Source organism: Tachypleus tridentatus, chromosome 1, assembly GCF_004210375.1.
Source record: "Tachypleus tridentatus isolate NWPU-2018 chromosome 1, ASM421037v1, whole genome shotgun sequence".
Lineage (NCBI taxonomy): Eukaryota > Metazoa > Arthropoda > Merostomata > Xiphosura > Limulidae > Tachypleus > Tachypleus tridentatus.
In genome coordinates, this window is record NC_134825.1 from 79,211,606 (window position 1) to 79,235,663 (window position 24,058).

The 24,058-nt window shown below is 32.5% G+C and overlaps 1 protein-coding gene across 2 annotated transcripts in view; it reads left to right on the forward strand.

The window, feature by feature from the left end:
• LOC143253112 (putative G-protein coupled receptor No18) overlaps positions 1-23,514 on the forward strand; it is a 35,559-nt gene extending 12,045 nt beyond the window's left edge. Inside the window, exons 2-3 of one of the 2 annotated variants that reach the window (XM_076506401.1) lie at positions 11,969-12,178; positions 22,035-23,514. In XM_076506401.1, the coding sequence (XP_076362516.1) occupies positions 22,145-23,464 (1,320 nt within the window). In that variant the 5' untranslated portion in view covers positions 11,969-12,178; positions 22,035-22,144 and the 3' untranslated portion in view covers positions 23,465-23,514. The remainder of the gene's footprint in view (positions 1-11,968; positions 12,179-22,034) is intronic. The other variant, XM_076506411.1, reaches the window with a different exon arrangement.
• Positions 23,515-24,058: the final 544 nt, after the last annotated feature.

Below are 24,058 nucleotides of genomic sequence, written 5' to 3' on the forward strand. Positions count from 1 at the left end.
AATCTATAGGCAATGTACGCATTGGCATTACCATTATGTTTTCCTATAGAAGAGCATGAGTACTTGTTTTATTTTTTAGCTGATGGTAAAGAAGGGTTGACAGAAACCTTACCTTTGTGAGCCCATACCTTGGTCGCCTCGAGATCATTCTTTATTATGTTGGATACTGTTGCATGTGACATATAGAAGACTTCTCTCACTGATCTTTGTGTTCGTGAATTCTCAACTCTCACAGGACGCAGCAATTTGTCAACCAAGGTTAGGGTACAACTTGTTACAGGTTTCTTTTTGGAAAATTTTAATGTCCCATATCGATTCATATTCCTTTGATTTTTAATATTCTTAAGTATGAAGGATATTCCTATGTTGAAAATTCTAAATCTTTGCTGTAAACACGCTTTTCTAATCTGAGTGTGTGTGTGTGTGTGTGTACCCTTTACTTTTAGCAAACAGCTGCACAAGGGATTATCTGTCAGTTTCCCTTCTATCATGTGAAATGAAATTTCAAACTTATTTGTAATCTAAGTCCATCAACGTGCTGCTAAAACCCTCTGAGCAATACGATCTGAGAGTATGACTATCCTGTGTTGGAAATAACTCTTACATCCCTTTCACAAAAGTGATCAATTTTTCACAATACGAAAATAATGTTAAACAAAGTCAAGAATTTGATCTAATACTTTATATCGACTGTGGTTGTAACGTGACTTGCTTATTTACATATTCAAAATTGCTTTAATATAATAGAACACAACCTCTTATGTACTCTGAAGTATTAATTACTTACTGTGTAACAACAGTATTCAATCTAAAGTCTTTTATATGGAATCTAAAACCCTGAATTGAATCATTTATTCGTTATTCTTGTAGTATGTCTGCACTTACACACCTTAACAACAAAGATACGCTTACAATACATTTTATGATCACTCTTTAAACTTCCCAGTAGTAAGTTTATGAACTTACTCTAAAAGGCAGAGTTGATTCACCGCGATAAATAGAGAGAAACTGGCTCGTTATGAAACTTTGCATTAAGAAAAAAATAGTAACACTCTTCGAAAGATAATTTTATGCAACGTTATTTATTTCTTTAAAATTCTGACGCATCATTAATACTTTGATATCTTAACAATTCCAAGCCTTCTACAAAATTTATGAAAATACAACTATTAGATTCAGCTAAAGCATTTTAAAGGCTAATATCCGTCCCCTCAGTAAGTTTTCAGAATACGATATTTTCCTCTACAAACTTTACGAGACAAAATAAGTTCCTGAACAAAGTACACCAAGTTAAATCGGTTCATTTTGTGGACCTAGCATAACCTGATTGGACTTGCGTTCTGCGTGATCGAATTTTTTTTAGATCTTCATTTCAGCCGTGGTTATACCATAATGTGACAGTCAATCCCATTATTTGTTGGCAAACTATTGATTAACTGTTCCCCTCTAATGCAGGATTCTCAAATTTTAGTAAACCGAGGACTTGTTTTAATTTACATTTTTCTCACGGATCTTCAAACCTATGGATATTTTTATGTTTTGATAAAAAAAAATTCGAGTGCATGAAAAGACCAAATGTTTTTCATGTAAATTTAATATTACGAAAAACATTTTTATTCTATAAGTATTTTTAATGACATGTGCTTCCCTAGTTTACCAATACTAAATTATGGACAACTAACACCTAACGCAGACAGTCCTCTAGTATCTTTGCGCGAAATTCAAAATAACACTAAACGTTCCTTTTCTTAATTTACAGAACACAGTCTGTTCCTCTATAAAATGTATCAAGCGTGGCACAATAATCAGCGTGCTAAAATATGGGTCTTCAGGTCTTTCGTTCGCATCACGTAAATGCAAAATAATAAAATAAAAATACATGCATAGCACTTTGGTACCCAGGTGGTTAGGGCGCTAGACTCGTAATCTGAAGGGCGCAGGCTCGAATCCCCGTCACACCAAACACGCTCGTTCTTTTATTCGTGGGAGCATTATAATGTGACGGGCAATCCTACTATTTGTTGGTAAAAGAGTAACACGAGGGTTGGATGTAGGTAGTGATGACTAGCTGTCTTCCCTCTGGTCTTACGCTACTAAATTATGGATGGCTATCGCAGATAGCTCTCACTTAGCTTTACGCGAAATTCAAAAACAAGTAAACAAACGCACTTTGACATCATGGATGTATTATAGAAGTGAGAGCCAAATCGCACCATTCGTCATACAATCCATTATATACATATCTATGTATAACTTGTTCAGACGTAATTGCATTTTTTACTTAATTCTTTGAAAATGCCGGTTTGGGGCATTACACACCGCAAACTCTATTCTATGGTCGAATTCCTGCTTTATCTTCTCCCTCAATTGAGATAAAATAGGGTCGTACCTACCCATAACGTTCTTTAACCATACAAAATGACGAATCGATCGTGCATATCTACTAGAGACAACACTATACAATATAAAGGCACTTTAGTATATCAAGGATGAATGCAAAATTCAAGGGTGCGTATCTTAGGCGAATCTGTAGAACGTGATTTGAGAATTTATTTGAGGATCTTGGTTTTATTACTCTCAGCTTCTTCCTGAACATATATATACATCTATGAAAAGTTCTTTCTAACGTGTACTTCAGATTAAAAGATATGTTTATGAATCAACTCTACTTGGAAATAAAGTATCAATATAGTTGCTAAACACGCTTAGTGTAAACCCATTGGTAAGCTCTCAGATACATTTGGAAAATAAGGTTGTAAAACCAACAAAGGCTTAGTACAGATGTTGTAGAAATGTAGTGTAGTAAAGCTACATATTTCGATCACAAATAGAGTTGTGTAGAAGCGATATTCAAAAATACAATTAGACTAGTCAAAGTGAAGAAACCCAGTTTAAGAAAAAAGTTATTGACATCTTAAAAACATAAAAAGTGAAACACGTTGAAATTAAAAGTAGTTCAGATACTCGGTGAACTTTAATAAGGTCTATTGTTAAGATACTGATCGATTCTGTTATGCAAGAATTCTATTTTCAACGAGTTTTTTTTAAGTGAACGCAATCTCGTTAGAATGTTTAGAAATAAAAAAATAGTATTAAAATCAAACAACAACTGACAATTTTATTTGCGGATTAATAAATGAGGTTTATACTATTAATACTATTATTTGGTGTTCATTTCTTGTGTGTAATTCTACAAGGTATTTCTTTCTGACTAGGGATACACTCTAAGCAAATAATAATGTTTTCAGATTAACACAATAAAATGCTCATCCATTGATCCAACATTGAATTACTGAACCTACAGCTAAACGTTCTGTTTACGAGTTGATATAAATAAAAAGAGATTACCAAGTTTAAAAAAGTACTTAAAATTATCTTTACAATTTATTTTAGCTACATTCCTTACACGGAAATTGAAATCTGCTTTGAGCCTGGCAGAAACTAAACAGTTCTGGAAACTGCAACAAAACTTATTATTTAACAATAAAAATTTATGTAGATTGTAGTATATTAAGAAATGTCTCTATAATTTCTTCTACAAAATGTAAAAGCTATTCTCATAATAGAAATAAAATAATCCTATTTTGTATGTTTTTAATACAACTGAGCGTTCGTAGATTGCAAGAAACTTTCAAAATTATAAGGCTTTTCTCCATTTACGATTATGAGAGATGTTAATTAAAATTCATTTAAAAATATAGAGGAGATTATTTTTTTGCTCTAAAAATTCACTCTCTGTCATTTATCAAGTATAAGTCAATGATTACCACCTAACTTTAACAAACTTAAATAGTAAGGGAGTAAAGACGGGTGTAGCTTAGTTGTTAGCGTACCATGTTTGTAAATCTAGTCATGGATCGAGCCCAGTTGCCTTAAAAACACTTATATTCTTTGAGGATGTGGGTGTACTAAAAGAGTGTAGTTAAATCCCAAAATCTGATGAGTGAAGCCAAATAACTCACAATAAGTGATGTTGGCCAGCTGCCTTCCCTTTAGTTTAAAATTTTTCATTTATAAACGGCTGTGAATAGATAGCACTTGTGTAGGTTTGTGTGAAATTCTTAAATGAGCAATCAGACTTGACAAGACAAGTTGCTGAGCTTATAACAACTATAGCACAATTAAAATATTTCTACCTGAAAATTCTTGATTTAAAATAAATTGTATCCATATCTCAGCTATATTGGTATTTGTTACCCTTCAGTGAAGCTCCCATTCCGAAAGGCTCCGTTGTAAGTATGATACATCATGTCCACAGCCTACCCTTCTACGAGCACACCTTCCATAATCTATCTAGTGTATGATAACAAACGTTTCTTAATGGTCGTTTTACTAGTTTTATACCACACACAGAAAATAATTCCACTATACATTGCAATTGACTTTGAGTGATGAATGTTTGGCTTGTGATATTGTCATAAAAGAAGCCGTACTTTGCTATTACAATTATATAAGTATGAACAATAATAATATTTCACAACATTTTTACCGAGGTATGAGTAGGTTACATTCAGACAAATCTGGAGTTTCACCACGTCGTCACAGTCCATGTCGCTTTGACCTTTCATGCTCTATTTATAACCCTACAGTGTAGCGTCCATTGCAAAAATGATTCATTGTAAGAACATCATGTCCATACCCCACACTTCTTCCGGCGAACTTTCCACAAGCCAGGTAGTGTATGAGGACAAACTTTTGTAAAACGTGTCTCAACAGCCTGATACAAGGAAATTCATGGTCGCTGCGTCCTGTGGAATAGAGTGAATATGTAATTTGTTCTCCAGTTGTTTGAGATAACCGACAGTTGAACAGGAGATATGGCTGTAAACCTTATCTTGGCCACATTTCGAGACTGAAATATTTTTTATTATGTTACATGTTATTACTTGTGAAACGTAAACGGTTTTCCTCAATGATCTTTGAATTATTGAATTCTTACCAGTAACAAGACGCCGCACTTTGTTCAGTAAGGCTTATATATTACTTTCTTTGCAGATTTCTTTCCAGATAGTCCTGGTGCTCTATATTAATTTATATTTTTGATTCTTTAATAAAAGTAAGTATAGAGGGTACCCCAGTTTTGGAAGTTGTGAATCTCGGATCAGATTACATCATTATAATCTGAGTATATGGATAGTCTCTTTCGGAAAAGGCTAATATATATACACTTTTCAAAAGTTATCAGATTTCTGAGGCATCATCCTAACTACGCGTGCCAAAATGTAGTCCTTATACATGCCATTCCACTGCAATCTTATATTAGCTTTGGTTGTCTCGTAGCTTTCTAATTTGCGTAATTGAAACTGTTTTACTACAATGCATTTAACTCTGCATATCGATCAAATTCAAAAATGACGATAAATGCTGTTGACTAGCTGCCATCTTTCTAATCTATCAACTCATAATTAGTGGGTGGGCATGTCCACAGATTACTCTATGTGTAGCTTTTTGCGAACATTCTACTTCCCTACCAAGTTCTATGGATAATCTTTCTACGTTTCTAAGTGTGTCTTTATGATTTCGCTTACATAAGTATGTAGTAATAGACAAAAGTATACGTTTTAATAAGCATATACTTATATTTTCTATTAGTTTTTCATGAGAACTAAACATCAGATACTTTATCTGTCATTTTTCAATATTATTTATGTTTTACATATCTGTGTAGTACGTTACATCTTTTAAACCCTGTTTTTTTAAGAAACTTAATTCAAAACTTTTCTATTAACTTGAAACTTAGAAAAAAATCCATAAAAACAATTTTGAAGATAACTTTCAAAAATAAATGTCCTTTTTAACAAATGAATGTCAAACTCGACTCAGTTTTAAATCTTGCTGATTTTTAGTCTCATACAAAATATAAATTCATGATGTTTGAAAGAAAGTCATTTTAAAGACTTTTTATTAAATCCACATTCAAAGGAAACTTTATAAAAAAAACAGATTAATCAATTAAACGTACCTTCATCATTAACGAAGCTTAGATCGATGGCGAATGTACTAATAGCATACTATATCTTCCCTAATTATGTGAAAACCTATCAAAAGACTGAAATCCTTGAATAAAGACTTTATAACCGTCATATCTTTTGTGTGTTAATGCTTTCAAGTTTATGCTAAAAGTAAACTATACCTTAGAACATGATAAAAGGTAGTTTATTGACGTAGAGTTAACAATCTTATCATTATAGACCAGTTTTATTGAATTCTAAATATCTACATCTTTGATTTACATGAAGAGATATGAGGTAGTGTGTTTAAAATAACTAGCACATATGAAATAAATGATCAATTATTGTTTCAAATCGGACAAAATAAATCTAAAATAAAACAATATATGTGTGATGTGTCAGTTTATACCTGAAGATTAAATATGTTCGTTTAAATCATATAATTACACCAAACAAACAGAAGTAATAGTTTATTACTGTTAACTGAACTAGTTCAACTACACAAGAAACTCCTCGTAATTTAATGGTGAAATATAAAGCCGAAGTTTTTCATTTATCTGACATAGAGATATAACTATTTATTCATCCATATGCTAGCACCATAAAAAAATAATGTACACTTTGTACATTGTAAACTGTTTCCCTTATTTCAAATAAATGTGAAAGTAAATAAATCTAGACAAGAATGATAACAAGTTAGTTCAGTGAACCAGTAAGAAAAACATTATCGCTCAATAGAAGTGACAAGATTGTTCAAGATAAACTCAGAGGTGACCTAAAGGTTATAGTGTCGAGCGGTGTATTAAAGGAGCCATCTTTAGCATTGTATTAGCTTCGTAATTTGGAGCTATAGGCGCGTTGTAAGAGAAATGGTCAAATCACACTATTGGACTAGCAAGAGAGATCAAGAGCTTTATAAGGATGGGTGCTATTGACTATATATATTTCCTCTAGTCTATCAGGTCAAACTTAGGGATGGCTAGCCCAGATATCTTATAAGTAGCTTTGCAAGAACTTCTGAAAATAAGCAAACAAAATGACTCAGAAGTATTGAATCTTAGTTTCGGTAGAGACCAGATAAATGTAAAAGCTCACTGTACGTATTGATGCTGTCGATAATTCACTCAGGGGTTTATATTTTTAATTAGTATCTACACAGCTGTGAAACTGTTTAAGTCTAAGGGCTACAAATTGCAATGAAAACATAAACACACAAAATAATTTTAGAATAGTTTAACAATTTTATACATCATGAATTACTTGTTTGTAAATAAAGTTATTATTTGTATCGTAATTTGTCAAACAAATTTTGTGTCGTTTCCCGACCTAATTCTCTGTATACTATTGCTAAACGAATCCGAATGTGTAGTCGTAGGGAACACTCCTTGTTATCAAAATACTTATTTTGTTTATTTTCATCACTGCTCTCAATAACTGTTTTTATTTTAAGGAGAAAGTATGAAACGTTTTACAACAGGTTATCTGCTATGATTTGTTTTCAAGATGTTTCAAAACTTTTTAGTTGATGACGACTAAATAGCTTCAAAACAGATTTCTTCAAAACGTTCAAAGTATGTTTTATGTCGTTGATATAAGGTCTTTGAGATGAACATTTCAATAAATTGTTATTTTGACAACAAACATAAATCATGTGCATGTTGTGGCACAGGGTATTATCCTGTTCGAACAGTATTTTGGTCTGCTGCCATTACTCCTAATACATTTTCATTGATCTTTCAACTTCTATAGGCATCTTATCCTTTAGATACTTTATTCATACTTCAAGTGTTCAATGTGTACAATAAAACCTACATCAAGACCTCGAAATATAATAATCATCACAGTAAACGCTATATAATCACTCTCAAAATGTTTACCCGCCTGTCACAAGTCATATTTTATCCATTACTTGTAGCTAAGTTGTAGCTCTTTACACTCCATAACTGTTGCGACTCGTTGTTAAAGGTGAATTTTACAGAAAAAAGAAAACTTTGCAGTCAAAAGAACTATTCATACTGATTAATTTTGCAGGTTCACATTTTTTATAAAAAAAATATGTACTAATAAATGGAACATAGAACTTGGTGCAGAAAGAGCTCTTTCCGAGCGGCAATCCCAACGTTTTTTGTTTTTTTTTACCTTTCCTTCTAGGAAAAGTACTGTGACGTAATAGTTGCCAAACAAACCGCCAACGCCAGCGCATTAAATGTAAATAAACATGGCCAATGCATAAGGAGAAAGAGAGGTGAAGTCTGTTTTGATTTTGTGTTCTGAACAGTGTCGAGTAGCACCATATCAATTCGAACCTACTCTGAACGAACCTAGAACAGTTACTTTTGATACAGATCTGACAAGTTCTAGTGATGAGGAGCGAAAGTAGCGGAACTGTTAGTGTTACTGAAAGCGCCCAGGCTGGTTGCGAGTCGGTCATACCTCCAGTGGAAGAATGGTAAGCCTAAGTCATGACAACAAATATGGTCAGTATTATTTCACGTGCAATTTTAAGCATCTCGAAACCTGTCTGGTGTTTATAAATTATTGATATCACAGACTGGGTTTTTTTTATATACTTTGCCGACTAAGGTAACTAATACTCGGCCCTTTCACAATCATCGTACGGGGTATTTATGACTCGTAACAAAATGAATTTCAATTATACGTCATAATTCTGTCTATAAAATCAAACTAGATGTAGCAATCTGAATAGTTAATTTATCTTGAAATGTTAAATTTGAAAAATGGAATTCTTCAAACTTTTCCATATTTAAAAATGATACAAAAACATTTACAGAATGATCTACCAGCTTTTAAACTTGGAATATACTCTATTTGGGATGTATTTGTCCACTGTCTAGACTAGGAAATCAAAGTTTCACTGATTTTCAGGTGCCACAAGTACAAAACACGCTCATGAATGTAAAATGTGTATGTCTGGTTACATTCTTTAAAATCTTGTACTTTTTAAATTGTTATATTATTCTAGTTGTTGTTTATCGCTTTATACTGCACACATACCTTTAAATTTGTTCTTTTCGTGATGGCAAGGGAGGGCTTCAGAGGGGTAAAACCTGTACGCTGCATGCTGAGATAAGTCCTCAGCTCTGCACGAGGAAAGATGGTGGAGACGATCCTCTCTGCTGCCGATGGTTTTTTTCAATCTCAACCTGCCTGGCTTGAAACACACGGAATCCAAAACAGTGGCATCCGACAAAAAACATGAGCGTTCAAAGTGATCTTGACAAAGCTTTACATGGTTCGAAGGAGTCCAGTTCTTCCTATTGACCATCCGCACCCACTGTCGTCACCTTGCCGGTTCCTTCTCCTTGCACGGAAACAAAAAGAAACGTTTTACAACCATAAGCAACAAAGTAAACCATGTTATCATAAAACAAACATAAAGTAGCAATATCAAGAAAAAAATAGTCTCACAAAGTATGTAATCCGAAAAAAGCACCGATAGATTTACATAAAACACCAGCACTGAAAAGAGCAAAATGGTTGGCGCGCAACAAAACGTGTTTGGCAACTATTACGTCATAGTTGTAAAACGTCACGAAAACAGCTGAACGACCGAGAGGTACTCGAGTTCGAGGACCCGCATATTTTGTTTCATTTTTTACTCAAAAACTAAAGTGTTTAAAAATATGGCAACCAATACAACAGAGAATGTAAAAGTCCCTTAACTCGCAGAATATTAAAAATAAAATATTTATGTAACAACAAAATTACACTTCTTAACAAATTAAATCATGAAGTGGTATTTGAGTATACCAAATAAGATATTTCACACAGATACGAGTGAAAATATAAGGAAAGATTTTTTAACAAAGTCAACAATAACCAGCAATGTACGTAAATTTGTATTGAACTAGAATGGTTAGTACATTAGTTGTAAGTTTGTTCGATTTTAACGTTTCCTTCTTTACATTAACTTAATATAAGTGCGAATAAAAGTAATACAACAATGAAAGGTTTTTCTTGTTTGTTTTGAATTTCGCACAAAGCTATTCGAGGGCTATCTGCGCTAGCCGTCCCTAATTTTGCAGTGTAAGACAAGAGGGAAGGTAGCTAGTCATCATCATTCACCGCCAACTCTTAGACTACTCTTTTACCAATGAATAATGGGATTGACCATCACATTATAACATCCCCACGGCTGAAAGGGCGAGCATGTTTGGTGTGATGGGGATTCGCACCCGCGACCCTCGGATTAGGAGTGGAACGCCTTAACACGCTTGGCCGAAAGGTTTATCTAATTTCCTGTTTTATAAATATAAGGGCATTAAGACATGAGTTAGAAATTTCAAATTCGTATAATTTCCAAAATAACAAAATCAATAAGTCCTTCACGTATGTCTTTATGATGTATTTTCTATGGAACTCAGAGAATTTTGTACGGTTCCAATCGTTTTCAGTAATGAGTGTAATTAAGTGACGTAAAGAATACGTTCGTAAACAATTTTTTACGTATTGTTAATGACTAACCAAGATGTAACAATTATCCGCTGTGGTAACCAGTGATTATACTATAGTTCGAATTAAAATAGCTGGTAAGTGTACCGTTAATGTGTAGCAATTAAATTCATTCATGAATTAATTAATAAAACGAAAATGAATAGTTCACCTGCTTGTTTAATACACCGAAAAAATCAGAGCGCAAATATAGTTAAACAAAGAATCTACTACTTTACATAAAAATTTAGACTTCTATCTCCTGCAAGTGAAATAAAAAAGACAAAGTAGCAAGCATTTCATCCTAGTAACAAAACACGCGTGTCTAAAGATTCGGCTCATGAAAATAGTTTTTCACAAAACTGTTACATTTTAAAGGTTTATCTTACTAAGCCAGTGCTACGCAGAGCTACATTATTCAGATATTTAAGTCATAAAATAATGGTTGACATAACTACGTTATAAAGATTCAACTTCCGAAGGCAGATTGAAGACAGTTGCTTCCAAACGACATTACTCACGAGATCAACGTTTTGCACAATGTTTTTGTTACGTATCGTTAATTATCACAACGACCGACACAATGATTTACAAGTTGAGGTGCCTGTGTAGTAATGAACAAGTAAAAGTGTAATTAAGAAATAGTCTAAGTTTAAGATTAGTCATTCTAAGTTTACGATTGTTGTTCTTTGTTGTCTATTTTATGAAATGCTGATGTGATTAACTTACTTACTGTTCTATGATTGATTTAAGATAGGTATTTGTGTAAACATACATTTGAAACTTACTTTTCTCATACGTTAGTTACAAAAGTTACTTACTCGTTTGTGCAAAAGTAACATAATCAATTGCATTAGACAATAGGATTAGAATTATTGTATTTTTAAACGATAGATTCTGGCTTTTGTCCCATGGATTCTTTCCAAGTAGAATGGTGTATAATGGTATTCTAATTATGTATGATATGTTGAGTTACAAAAACAGTAATTAAGTAGGAATTTTCAGTTTTGAAATAAGGCCAATTAAAGAGTGATTTGGAGCCATGATTTATTTATTTCTAGACACATTAAAAAGTGTTTATGAATATATATAAAAACGCTTAATGATAAAACATTTCTTAGATGAAAAAAGAAAGACAACAGAGTATGGTGGATAGACGAACAAATTCAGTTTAGTAGTTAATCATGTAGGTTCTACTTCATTCCACTTTTCAATGCTAAATTAAAACCAGCCTTTTAATTTCACGCACTCCTACATCAAATTGTTTTAGGCAAAAAAAATTAACATTTTTGCGAACAAATTAACAATCTTTGAACTTACGGTTCGATAAGTCTTTAGATTGAAGTGGATGTGTCCCCCGCGCGATATCCAATTTTCAGAATACTTTCTTTTTTTTTCATGCAAATTTTGTTTTGTTTTCTTCTTAAATTAAAAGAAAAACAACAATAACACATAATTTCTTTACAAGTATAAGAACCGGATAAAAGTTTTATACATTAAAAATTATTCTTGTTTCCATTATCTACAATATTTCTTATGAACCTTTCTCTACCTGTCATGTATAGGTTTAGGGATCGTTGAAGCTTGTCGGAAATAAAGCAACGGTTTGTGCTTTCGAGTTTGAAGTAAAGACGGCGAGTCCGTGACAGTTAATCTCCGGAGGTTTGAGCGAGCGAGTACCGAAAAGTTATCGACCCTACTAACGTATTGGTCGTTAGATCCTGACTTCCCAGAGCAGCTTTCAGTTACATTAGGGAGAAAGTCCTTTTATCCGGGTAGGAACGCTTATATCTTGACACTTGGTGTACATGTGTATAGTTATAGTTATCTTACAAGAAATATAGATCACACTAACAAAACCAGTGTTACTGACATTAGGATGATAGGAAGAATATTTTTGGCTATACTTAGCCTTTTCGATATTTGCGCTAAAGACTCAATACCTTTTAATCAGATACTAAAGGGTCTTTTATTTTACATATTAAAAACAACAAAAAACATTACCTTCGAGATTTCACTTTCTAAGAGCGCGTATATTTTGTTATTCCTGAAATACGATTCTAATTATTCAATAAAAAAACTAATTAAACAATGTTATAGTTGAAGAAAAGGAATGCTGGGTTAGTCGAGATCTACTTCGTTCGTCTTGAGTACAAAATACGAAAACCTGCAGATAGTGTGTGTAAAGAGGTTAGAAAACTTAATTTGAAAATCTATTACTTTGGTCATGTGATTAGAGTACTCAACTCGCAATTACTGGATAGCGAATTCTAGTCTCGTAGACGAAAATGCTCGCCCTTTCAACCGTGCGCAGTGTATAATGTGATATTCAATCCCACTTTTCTGTTGGTAAAATAGTAGCCCTAGAATTTGCGGTGGGTGGTGTTGACTAGTTGCCTTCTCTCTTACCTGTTCTTGCTGAATTAGAGACAACTAGTACAGACACTTTCTAGTAGTTCTGCGTAAAATTAAAAAAACAAACTAACGTAATACTCTAAATTCCACTAAAGGTATAAAGTACGAAGCAATTAAAATGGTTTCGTAAGCTATTGTATTTTCAACATTATTATTTAATTAAAACACACTCACTCAACTAAACATCCTTTTTTAATATTATTCTTTTGCCGAAAGACTGTCTACCTGCAGAAAGTTTTTAATTGTTTGACGCTTACACAGCTGAAAGGGTGAGAATGTTTGGTGTCACTTGAGAGGGTTTGAATAGCAACCCTCAGATTACAACTCGATTGCCTGAACCATCTCGCCACGCCTCTGCAAAAGGCTTTAATTTTTTATTATATGCTTATGTACGATAGACGTTATTTCTAATACATAAACATGTTTCATGTGAATCATCGAATCGTGATTTCTGAGAAAAAAATTCACTGTGTTCTTACAACATGGCGTTCTTTATAAAGCATTCATATAACAAGTAGAGCAGCACTTTAACTTGGTGCCTTACAAACAATTTGGCATTCAGACACCACGTTTAAGCTATGGTAATGAATCTCGTTGGCGCTTCAGAGTCAGAACCGTGTCGGTTATTATGAGAATGTTGGCATCTGGAATCTCTCAACTAATAAGATATGGATTTGCCATGAAATAAAGGCGATATTTCCCGCAATATTATAGACGCTTATGTCACGGTAACATATTACACAGTGTAGTAGGTACAATTTCGTGGATTCCTTAGATGACGTTTCTGATGTTCACTTATTACTGCCTAGTTTGTTGGGAAGTAGAGCATGCAGTGGCGTCCTTCTGTGTGTTTAAACGTATCGTATTTTATATCAGATAATAATTTTACAGGATCTGCTGTATTTATCACTACATAAGTTAAATCTATTATACCATAATTTTAGAGGATCTACTGTATTTATCACTACGTAAGTTAAATCTATTATACAATAATTTTAGACGATCTACTGTATTTATCACTACATAAGTTAAATCTATTACACAATAATTTTAGACGATCTACTGTATTTATCACTACATAAGTTAAATCTATTATACAATAATATTACAGGATCTACTGTATTTAGCACTACATAAGTTAAATATATTATAAAAGAATGAAATTTTAAAAATTCTGGAGTGTTTTACACTTCGTATTTGTTATTTGATTTTGTTTAGTTTTCTTGTAAAGATTAATATGTGGGAAATTTTCAGGTAAAAGCTCATTGAAACGCTGCCTTCATGTTTAAAATTCACATTATTTACTCTTACTTATTAAAAACATGCTATATTTCTTGGACGCCATAAACATTACAGAAAATGTACAGATTAATTATGTCATTTTATGACATATGTATATGGAAACTTCTTGTTTACTACGTGTTTGTTTATCTTTATATCATAACTTAAACCGTTTGGTTTTTTTTCTTCTTATCAGCTTAAATCTTCGTAAAATGTTTTTCATCCTTAAAATAGTTGATAATATTTAGAATGTTAGTATTAACTTTGGTTAGAGCTCTTATATTGAAAAATATATTTATAAAAATGTTCCGTACACGTACAATGAAATAGGTCATAGAATGTCGCTTCTTCTAGAATAAATTTCAGCTTTGAATTACGGTAAGTGAAATGAATACAATATACTTCCAAGTAAAGCCGTCGGTACATGACTTGTCTCAAATCTTTCAACCAGATTATGTGATATTCATGCCTGTTGCTTTGTGCCGTGTCTGTGTTTAACTCAGAAACTCTTTTCTCGGTGTAGATGGAATAAAGCTGTTACTTAGACTAGAGCATGAGTGAACTGGATCATGACTCAAAGTAAAAACGTGTTTTATATAAAATAAATCAATATATCATTGCAATCCAGATATAAAATAATTATAACCAAATCAAATTTAGTGTGATAGTAAATATGTTTAATGTCTTTTTATCTCAGAAAATTAAGAATTAACTTTTTCAAAGAGAGTCTCAGCCAGTGATGTATACTGTTTAGTAGTGTTTTCTATGAGTCCTCTTTATTTACTAAGACGTCAGTAGCATTTGAAATTCTTATGTAGAAGATCAAAGCACATATCACAAGACAACACAATAAACAACTATAAGAGATGGCTGCCATCTATCTGTCTTATTTCTTTTTTCTTTTAATATCTCTCAAGTCATGCAAAATGAATGGAAAACTTCATAGATAATTTGATAAATGTTAACAATATATAATTTATGATGTATGCTTTAGGTTTCATCTCCAAGTATTTATTTGAACTCTATATTCTCACTTAAACAATTTAACTAAGCAATTCGAAGTTTTAACAATTAAAGTGATTTTTCAATAACTTTTCTCGTTTATTTTGTGTCATCGAACTTCGATTTTACCTCATTATATTTTCTTCTGCAGTTAAAACAGTAAATATGTTTTATTTTCTTAATGAGACATTTTCTGCGTTTGCTTGTTCCTCAAATTTCTTTTGTACTTTACGTTTTATAGTGTTTTTGTCTTCCTTGTGTTAGCTGACCACCCTAATTAATTAATATGTATATACTTTCGATGTATTTCAGATATGTACCCTCTTCTCTTACATTACGAGTTGATAATTAATTCTTTTTTTATTATTTCTGTTTATTTTATACATGGGTTTATGTGGCACTTTGTGCACTATTTTATATAGTTATCCAACTTATCCTTTCTTTTATTCCTTTTCTTGTAAGATATGAAGAAGTAACAAGTTTAACTTATGTTTTAAATACCAAACATAAGAACAGAGCATTCAGTTTAAAAATATAGACATGATCAATTTATTGTTTAAAATTGTATGCTGTACAGTTACCGAACAGAGCTGTGACAATATTTTCTTCCTTTTCTGACCTTAATATCCTGCATATTTTATCAAAATGTAATTGCACAAAAACAGAGATACAATACTAACTGTGTGTTTTGTAAATAGATATCATTGTTTTATTCTGGATTATCTTCAGTTGGAACATGAACTCAGCAACGAAAGTTTACTGGTTTCATGCACTTATAATAGTATTTTGGAGATAGATAGAAGTTCATAAGAGATATTATCCAAACAATTATAAGAAGTACATTGCTGTTGTTTGTTTTCACGTTTTTTGGTCGGTTACAGGGCTTGAAACTGCGAACCAAGATTCTTGACCTCTTGACCATGCAAGGCCAAACAGAAGTACACAAGGTTTATTTTGAGAACATGAATTTACAAGTAAAATTTCTTTTAAATAACCTGAATTTAAGATTCTACAGAAAATCATAACTTAGAAAACGTAGTTCAATCATGTAATCTTTAAGAAATGTTTTGAGTGTATAATAAGGGCCTCCGTGACTGTATCATAAAGTTTGAATGTCAGTATTTTCGTACTCGCCATATGGCACTTAAAACATTTTAATCAATGAAAAAATGTAAAATTGTAGAGAAAAACTTTTAAGATTCTACATTAAATTTCAATTGTTATGTGTTGAAAACTGACCAGTTACAACAGACCAAAATTCATTACAATGTATCAGCCTTCCAGTGGCATAGCGGTATGTTTGCGAACTCACACTGCTAGAAACTTGGTTTCAATACTCTTGGTGGATTGCGCATAGATAGCATATTGTGTAGCTTTGTGCTTAATTTAAAACAACGTACCAACAGAACTTATTTTATTAATTAGATATTTCATTCTTCTTTTTGTGTTATTACATACCATAGTAAATTATATATTTTATTTTTTTATGTACTAGACTGATCACAATCTATATACCAATTCTTTTTCTTAAACACTGGACATGAGTTATCCTTGGTTCGACAGGTAATTGCTTATAAATGGTGTATTAAATCAAAATATGTCCTGCGTTATCGAAATTCCGTGAAAGATGGTATCAAACAGATTTAGTTAATGGTAACCCGAATGATGCTATTGATTCTCAACGTTTCTACAAATATAATTATTTTTCACGAACACCATTCTATGAGTGAGTCACAAAATTAAAAGCTAATCAGAAAGGTGACAGAGATAAATCAGAATTAGACGGACCATGAACTGTAGTAAACGATTAAACAAGTTCAAGAGTTGGAGACATCATAAGAAAGAACTGACAAGACAAATCTGATTCAGAGAATTTGCCAGCGCAAATAGTACCGATATGTAGTGAAAAGGAAACGTTGTCTTTAAATCAGCTCAAAACAAGTGGATTCGTCAACAAACACCTGCATTATATCGACGTGATGTGATAAAGCTCACCGACCAATGGAGAAAATACGCTTCCTTAACGTTGTTGAGAAACAATCGTGTGTTATAATTTTGTAAAGGAGACTATAAGAACTAAGTTGTCGTTTCTTCCTTCCATCCTGAACTTTAATACTGAATCAAAATAAACTTTCCTATAGAATATATACTGAGTATTAAATTTAGTCGTAGTAGCAAATTCAGTAATATAAAACAAAAAACCTAGATTTTTCCAACTATTAGAAAGTTTAAAATATTAGTAACAAAGTTACTTACCCATATATGTTACTTTGAACAAAAATTTGGTAAATATCAACATGCATCTAATAGGGGCGATTTTGAACTTTAATTCTTCCTTTTGAAACTAGACGTTTCTCCTTAAGAAGCCCCTTAGTGGCACAGTAATATGTCTGAGGGTTCACACCGCTAGAAATCGGATTTCGATACCCGTGGTGGGCAGAGCACAGATAGCTTATTGTGTAACTTTGTGTTTATTGCAAACCAACCAACTTCTAAAGAAAGAGAAGTCGTTTGCTGACTAAATTCTAGAATAGCTGGTGTGAGAGATTTAGAACGCACAATGAAATGTAATTATAGATATAACATCCACATCTTTGTAAGCATGGTAAGAAACGTTGCCTTTAGACATATCTGAATTTAGTGTTGTATTTTAAACATGGCTTATTTGCACTTAATACACAAACAATCATTTTATGCGGTATGCTCTTGAAAAGGAAGACTTTATTTAAATATAACAAGTTGTTATTTCGTTTCCATTTTACAAGCTATCATGTACAGAAAAAGGAAATGTAAAACAAGAAATTAAACGTAACATAATGTTAGATGATGTTTAATTAGGTGCATCATGTAAGAAGTAATTTTCAGGTATAATTGAAGGTGTTGCTTAATAATAAAATATATAGGACGAACAAGCAAGAAATAAATACATTTTTATTTACATACACATATATGTTATCATAGTACCTTGATTATTAAACTGAGGCATTTTACTTATTTAGTACTTTTGACTTTAATTACGACAGTTCGAGGCTCCTGATGTCCCCTTACGTCGAGTGACACTAATAAATCCATGTTTAGTCGTACTAACAGCAATATTCTTCCCTTACAGAACCACTAATGTTATACCATTGTTAGCTTCACGGCAAAGATTCAACAACACCGAACTTTAATTTCGATTGCTGTTGGTTAAAACACACGTCCACTTGGCTTACTTAAATTTAAGTATAAACTTCAAACGTAAGTCACACACTGCTGTATAAATAAAGTTTGTACTTTTTTCGGTAATATAATAACTAGGTCAAATGGTTCAAAGAGTACTCTGCTTAAGTAAACATAAAAGAATCTTTGAAAAAGACTTAATTTAATTTAAGTCAGGTGACTTTTGTAAACAGAACACTTTAAGAAGGTAAGAATTTTAAAGTGAGTAAGGGTTATTAAAACTTTTTCTGAGATTTTAATATTAATTATAATGTAGCTCTTTAAACAACTATGTTATTTCTAATAAAAAACGATAATTTTGTAACTTTAATAAATAACATTTTTTCTATATTATGAAGTAGACTTAAGCATAAGAAGCTCTTAAGTTATTCACCTTTTGTTATGTTTCCTTGTGGTTAATTCGTGTATTAAATTATTATATAAACTGAAATTCTATATCAATTTGTTCTTACGCTATTTTAGAAAAAAATGTAATAAATGAATCGCAAAATATGATTGTTTTTAGAATCACAATTTGTAGAAAGTAACAGTAAGAAACAAGTGTATCTTGGAAAAAAAAAGTGAAGTTATATGATTTCAGAAAGGTAAGTTCCTATGTAATGTAAATTATAATCACTAAGAATACGTTAGCTACATAATGTATGATCTTTCGGTAAAATTATCATAAGATTAGTATGGTTTGACTCTTTAAAACATTCTAAAGCCATCTATGAAGTCTCAATGAAGTAAACTTAAAATAATGAATTTCTTAAAATGTGCTCTTGGGCTGGAATGAAATATTCTCTAAAAAATTTACTAATAGGCCTGGTGATAGAGTTATTAGTTTGTTCACACATGTCTCTTGTTCAACCAGAAGTCAGCACTTAATATAAAAAACAAAACTTTATTTGACAAGGAGTTTGGAAATAGAATATTTTATATGTGTTCGATAATACGTTTTTGAACACAAATAGTAAGGTGAATATAAATGCGAAAACCATTTAATTAAAATTAAACGTTTCGGTATTTCAAAAACTCTATTTTTAATAATCCGTAAAAGATAATTATAATGCTAACATTAGATGCGAAAATGTTACATTATAAATAAAAGAAACATAAAAAAATCGTAGTAGAACAGCTTTATATCTAATAATGCATAACAACCAGAGAATGTATGCAGTACATGGAAAAGAGTGAAGAAATATCTCTGTCTCAAGAACGCCAAGCATTCCGTGTATTTATCAGAATATTAATAAGTATATTTTGTTCTTTGCTGGTTTCCCTTCTTTATAAAGTATGTCATCCTCCTATTTCGTACCAGTTGCACAATTTCTACACCCTCGGTCACTTTCATTAACTGACTCGGGTATGTAAGTTCTGCACCAAACCCCGTTATTTACACATTTTTGAGCCCCGACTTAAGAAAAGAAAGACCAGCTTTAATATGCATTGTCCTTTTAATCAGAACTCTGTTTGTGATTTAACGGTATACAAAAAGGATTTTGAAGGTGGAATCTCTGACAATCAAAACCGTTTAATTAAATATTCCTTTTGCATTTGCTCTCGTGTTATCTTTTATGATTAAATTACGTCTTCCGTCAAGTAAACTGATAAATACTTTTCTGTGAAGAAAAGTAATTCATCTCAGCATAATGTTATTCGCCATTTTTGGTTCGTTTAAAAAAAACCATAAAACGCACTGTTGCTTTTGTTTTCAACAAAATATTTTGTACTAATGAATTGAAAATTTATTTTCATTCTGCAATAAAAGAAATGAACTAAATATTTTATGGATAACATTGATTAGAATTGAGCACAGAGCTACACAATGGGCTGTCTGTGCTCTGTCCACCACGGACGTCGAAACTCGGTTTCTAGCGGTGTAAGTCCGCAGACATATCGCTGTGCCACTGTTGGGTATTTAACGGATAAGACCATGATATATTATAAATATTTGGTTAATTTTATAGCTTGGTTTCACTTTTACAGCATAACGAATTGATTTTTTTGCCTATATACTTAGTTAGCTCCTTTGTTTATTTTGTTTGAATTCACGCACAAAGACATAATGGGCTATCTGCGATCTGCTCACCATAGGTATCAAAACCCAGTTCCTAGCGTTATTCGTCCGCAGACATACAGCTCTTTCACTGGTGGGCTTGTGAAGTAATTTATTTATTTATATACAAATGAGTTTTTGATACACCTAAATTATGACATATATTATATAGGCTTTGTTGATATGCTCTTGTACGAAATACGTAAAATATTATTATTTTTGTTAATCTACATTTTTGTAATCCTTCAATAATTACTTAATCTGAAGAATATTTTAAGTGAAAGCTCATTAGAAGTAATTCACATCGTAAACAAAAATTTAGCAGTTGTAATCCTCTTCAAAACATTTTGTTTAAACAAAAAACCTCTAACAATTACACAATGTTTATTCTTGGCCTTTTACAAATAAGTATGTAAAATTTGCTAGAATATTTTCATTGAATATTTATCGATACTTATGAGGATTAAACATGCACATACTTCGCATATATTTCTACGCCCACTATTTGTCTACTTATCTTATATACTCCTGTATTTTTATTCAGTAAGCTTTCATTGAAGAAGTGTTGGAAGTGGTACACGTTTAGAAAGTTTCGACATAGTTACAGTGGACAGTGTATATTAGCATAAAATCCTGTAATAAGGACCATACGGATTAATTTACTATTTTTTTACGCATGGTATAAATTTTAGTTTATTTAAATTACAGTAACGAGCAATCCACGCGTCTTGTACTTAACTTAATGAAAATGTATGCTAAGATGAAATGATAGCTCCTCCAACGAGTGTGTGTGTTTTTATATAGCAAAGCCACATCGAGCTATCATCTGAGCCTACCGAGGGGAATCAAACCTCTGATTTTAGCGTTGTAAATTCGTAGACTTACCGCTGCACTAGCAGAGGAGCCTCCAAAGAGATCTACGTAAATATGTTCAGGACATAATTGTGTTGGTTATTTAAAACTTTTCGCCCCAAGTACAGCTTATCAAATTTAGAATTGATAGACTGGAGAGAGTGCAGCTTGTTAACAACATCAACTACTAAATTTTGAGTTACTCTTGTCTGATCAAATAGTTCTTTTAAGGCGTAAAACTGTGGAGTGTGATTTTGTGGAAACAAAATACCAAACATGAATATAGTACTCAAAGTCAGAGAGCACTAATGCGGGGCCACGCCTGGCCCAGAATATAATAAAGTAAACAGAAATATCACCAACACTATAAATGTGTTTAAGATAAACAGGAAAGCCTTTAATAAAGTCAAAAAATTAAAAAAAATCATACATTTTGAATTAAAAATCAAAACATAAGAAAAACGAAACTTTTCTGGAATACATAAGTTATTGTAGTTATTGTTTTAGCTTAGAATGTTTTTATTTGAACTATCGTAAGAAGCGGGCATGATTTGAAAGTAATTTTGTTGGCAGAATGTAAAAGTTGGATAAAACAAACTGCATTCACATTTTATTCTCATTGTTTGATACAGGATTGATTCTAAATGTTTTTGTTGCCATCAAATTATTTGAGGCTATAAAAGAAATTTATTTTTGCTTTTGAAATGAAAGTTAGATACCATTTTCCGACTTTAACAAAATCAGCTAAAACTTTTCATAAGATTTCTAAACTATAATACGTTGTTTTCTTTTGTTGATTACACCTTTATGTTTATCCTTTTCAGAAAACTACGGCCAAAAAACAAAGAAAATGAAATAAATCAACGTTACTTGGCATCTTCTGAAAACACATGCTACAAAATTTCATCGAAAAAAGTAAAATAGATACTCAGTCATGTGGGCACATCAAATTAAACGACATTCTTCTCACATTTACGAACTTCCTGCAAAATTCCAGTTTTTCCGGGACGTGATTGAGGAGCCCTATCAGCTAGATATAGAACTAAACGTCACCAACGACCTAGCCGGATTAACTGAAAGGCCGAACGAAACAATTCTGAATGACACGAACTTTTTCTTTCCAATTGGATACCCACTTGCAATGCCCATTGTCGAGGCTGTAATGACAGCAGTATTACTTTCAGCAATCATGGTTGCCACAGTATTTGGAAATATCTTAGTAATAATCTCAATTTTCACCTACAGACCTCTCCGGAGCGTGCAAAATATCTTTCTGGTGTCTCTGGCTTGCGCTGACATTGCTGTTGCCATTCTCGTAATGCCACTTAATGTCACTTATTCTATTATTGGTCGTTGGGTTTTTGGACTTTGGGCATGCGAGATGTGGTTAACATGTGACGTCCTCTGTTGCACTGCTTCTATTCTAAGTCTTTGTGTGATTGCCCTAGATCGCTATTGGGCCATTCATGATCCGATCAATTACGCTCAGAAACGTACACTGAAAAGAGTTCTTCTTACCATTTTCATGGTTTGGGGAATCAGTGCTTTAATTTCCATTCCACCGCTGATTGGCTGGAATGATTGGCCTGAAGATTTTGCAGACACTACTCCATGTGCTCTGACAGAAGAGAAAGGGTACGTAGTATATTCATCTAGCGGTTCGTTTTTCATTCCGCTTGTTATCATGACTGTGGTTTATTTGAAGATATTCCAGGCAACCAAGCGTCGATTAAGAAAACGAGCGAAGCAAGTACCAAAACTATCATCAGCAGCCATGACAAACGACAATGAGAAGAGAGAAATTCCTCTACAGAGTCTCCAACCATGTCATAATGCTGACAATTCTACATCTGGGAAGCTTGATGCATCTGCGTTATTGGAAACAGAAATCGATGACCACGAAGAAAGCCCTAAAAGTTGTGACCGTCATCAAACTCGAAATGGCAGCCAGAAGGCACAGCAAGCAGGGACTGTGAAGCAGTACATGGAACAAAGACAAAAAATATCTTTGTCTAAAGAACGTCGAGCAGCTCGTGTACTTGGAATAGTAATGGGTGTATTTGTCCTCTGCTGGCTTCCTTTCTTCTTGATGTACGTCATCCTCCCATTCTGCATCGATTGTACTATTTCTACACGTGTAGTCACTTTCATTACCTGGCTCGGTTATGTAAATTCTGCGTTAAACCCTGTTATTTACACAGTTTTTAATCCCGATTTCAGGAAAGCATTTCAGAGGCTTTTGTCTTCAAAATAATTATCTTGAATAAATTATCATAATAAAATTATATTATTTATTATTTATCTTTTACGCGGATGCTTTCTGAAAATGACAGTTATATCTAACTATTCTATAAAAGTAGACCAAGAACTGGCAGAGAGTGACTTCCCTCAAATTTCTCAGTTCAAAATTAGGGACGGCTACTTTTTTGGCTATTTCCGTATATCGTCAACGAACAAAATTACTCTTTAACAGTTCAATTAGGAAATTGACCTGTTGTTTCAAAGCGTGAATAATTGTTAAATTAAACCTACTTTTCGTCACTTTGAAATCGAAATGTTATATCTAGTTACTCTTTAATCTTTCAGTGCTTGACATTTCTAACTTCATTTTGAATTAACCAATTAGTAGCATAATATTCAATGTTTCTTATATCAAGGCAGATATTTCTTTTCTTCCGAAACACGCGATCTTATATTTTCTCCAGTGTGATTTTTGTCACATTGCGATGTATCACAATAGCATTATTGAAGTACATAAACGTGTGTGAACTTTGTTTGAAAGATAAAGTATTGTAAAACTGTAGTATTGTATGTCAAATACAAAACAATGAAAGGTCATAGAATCATT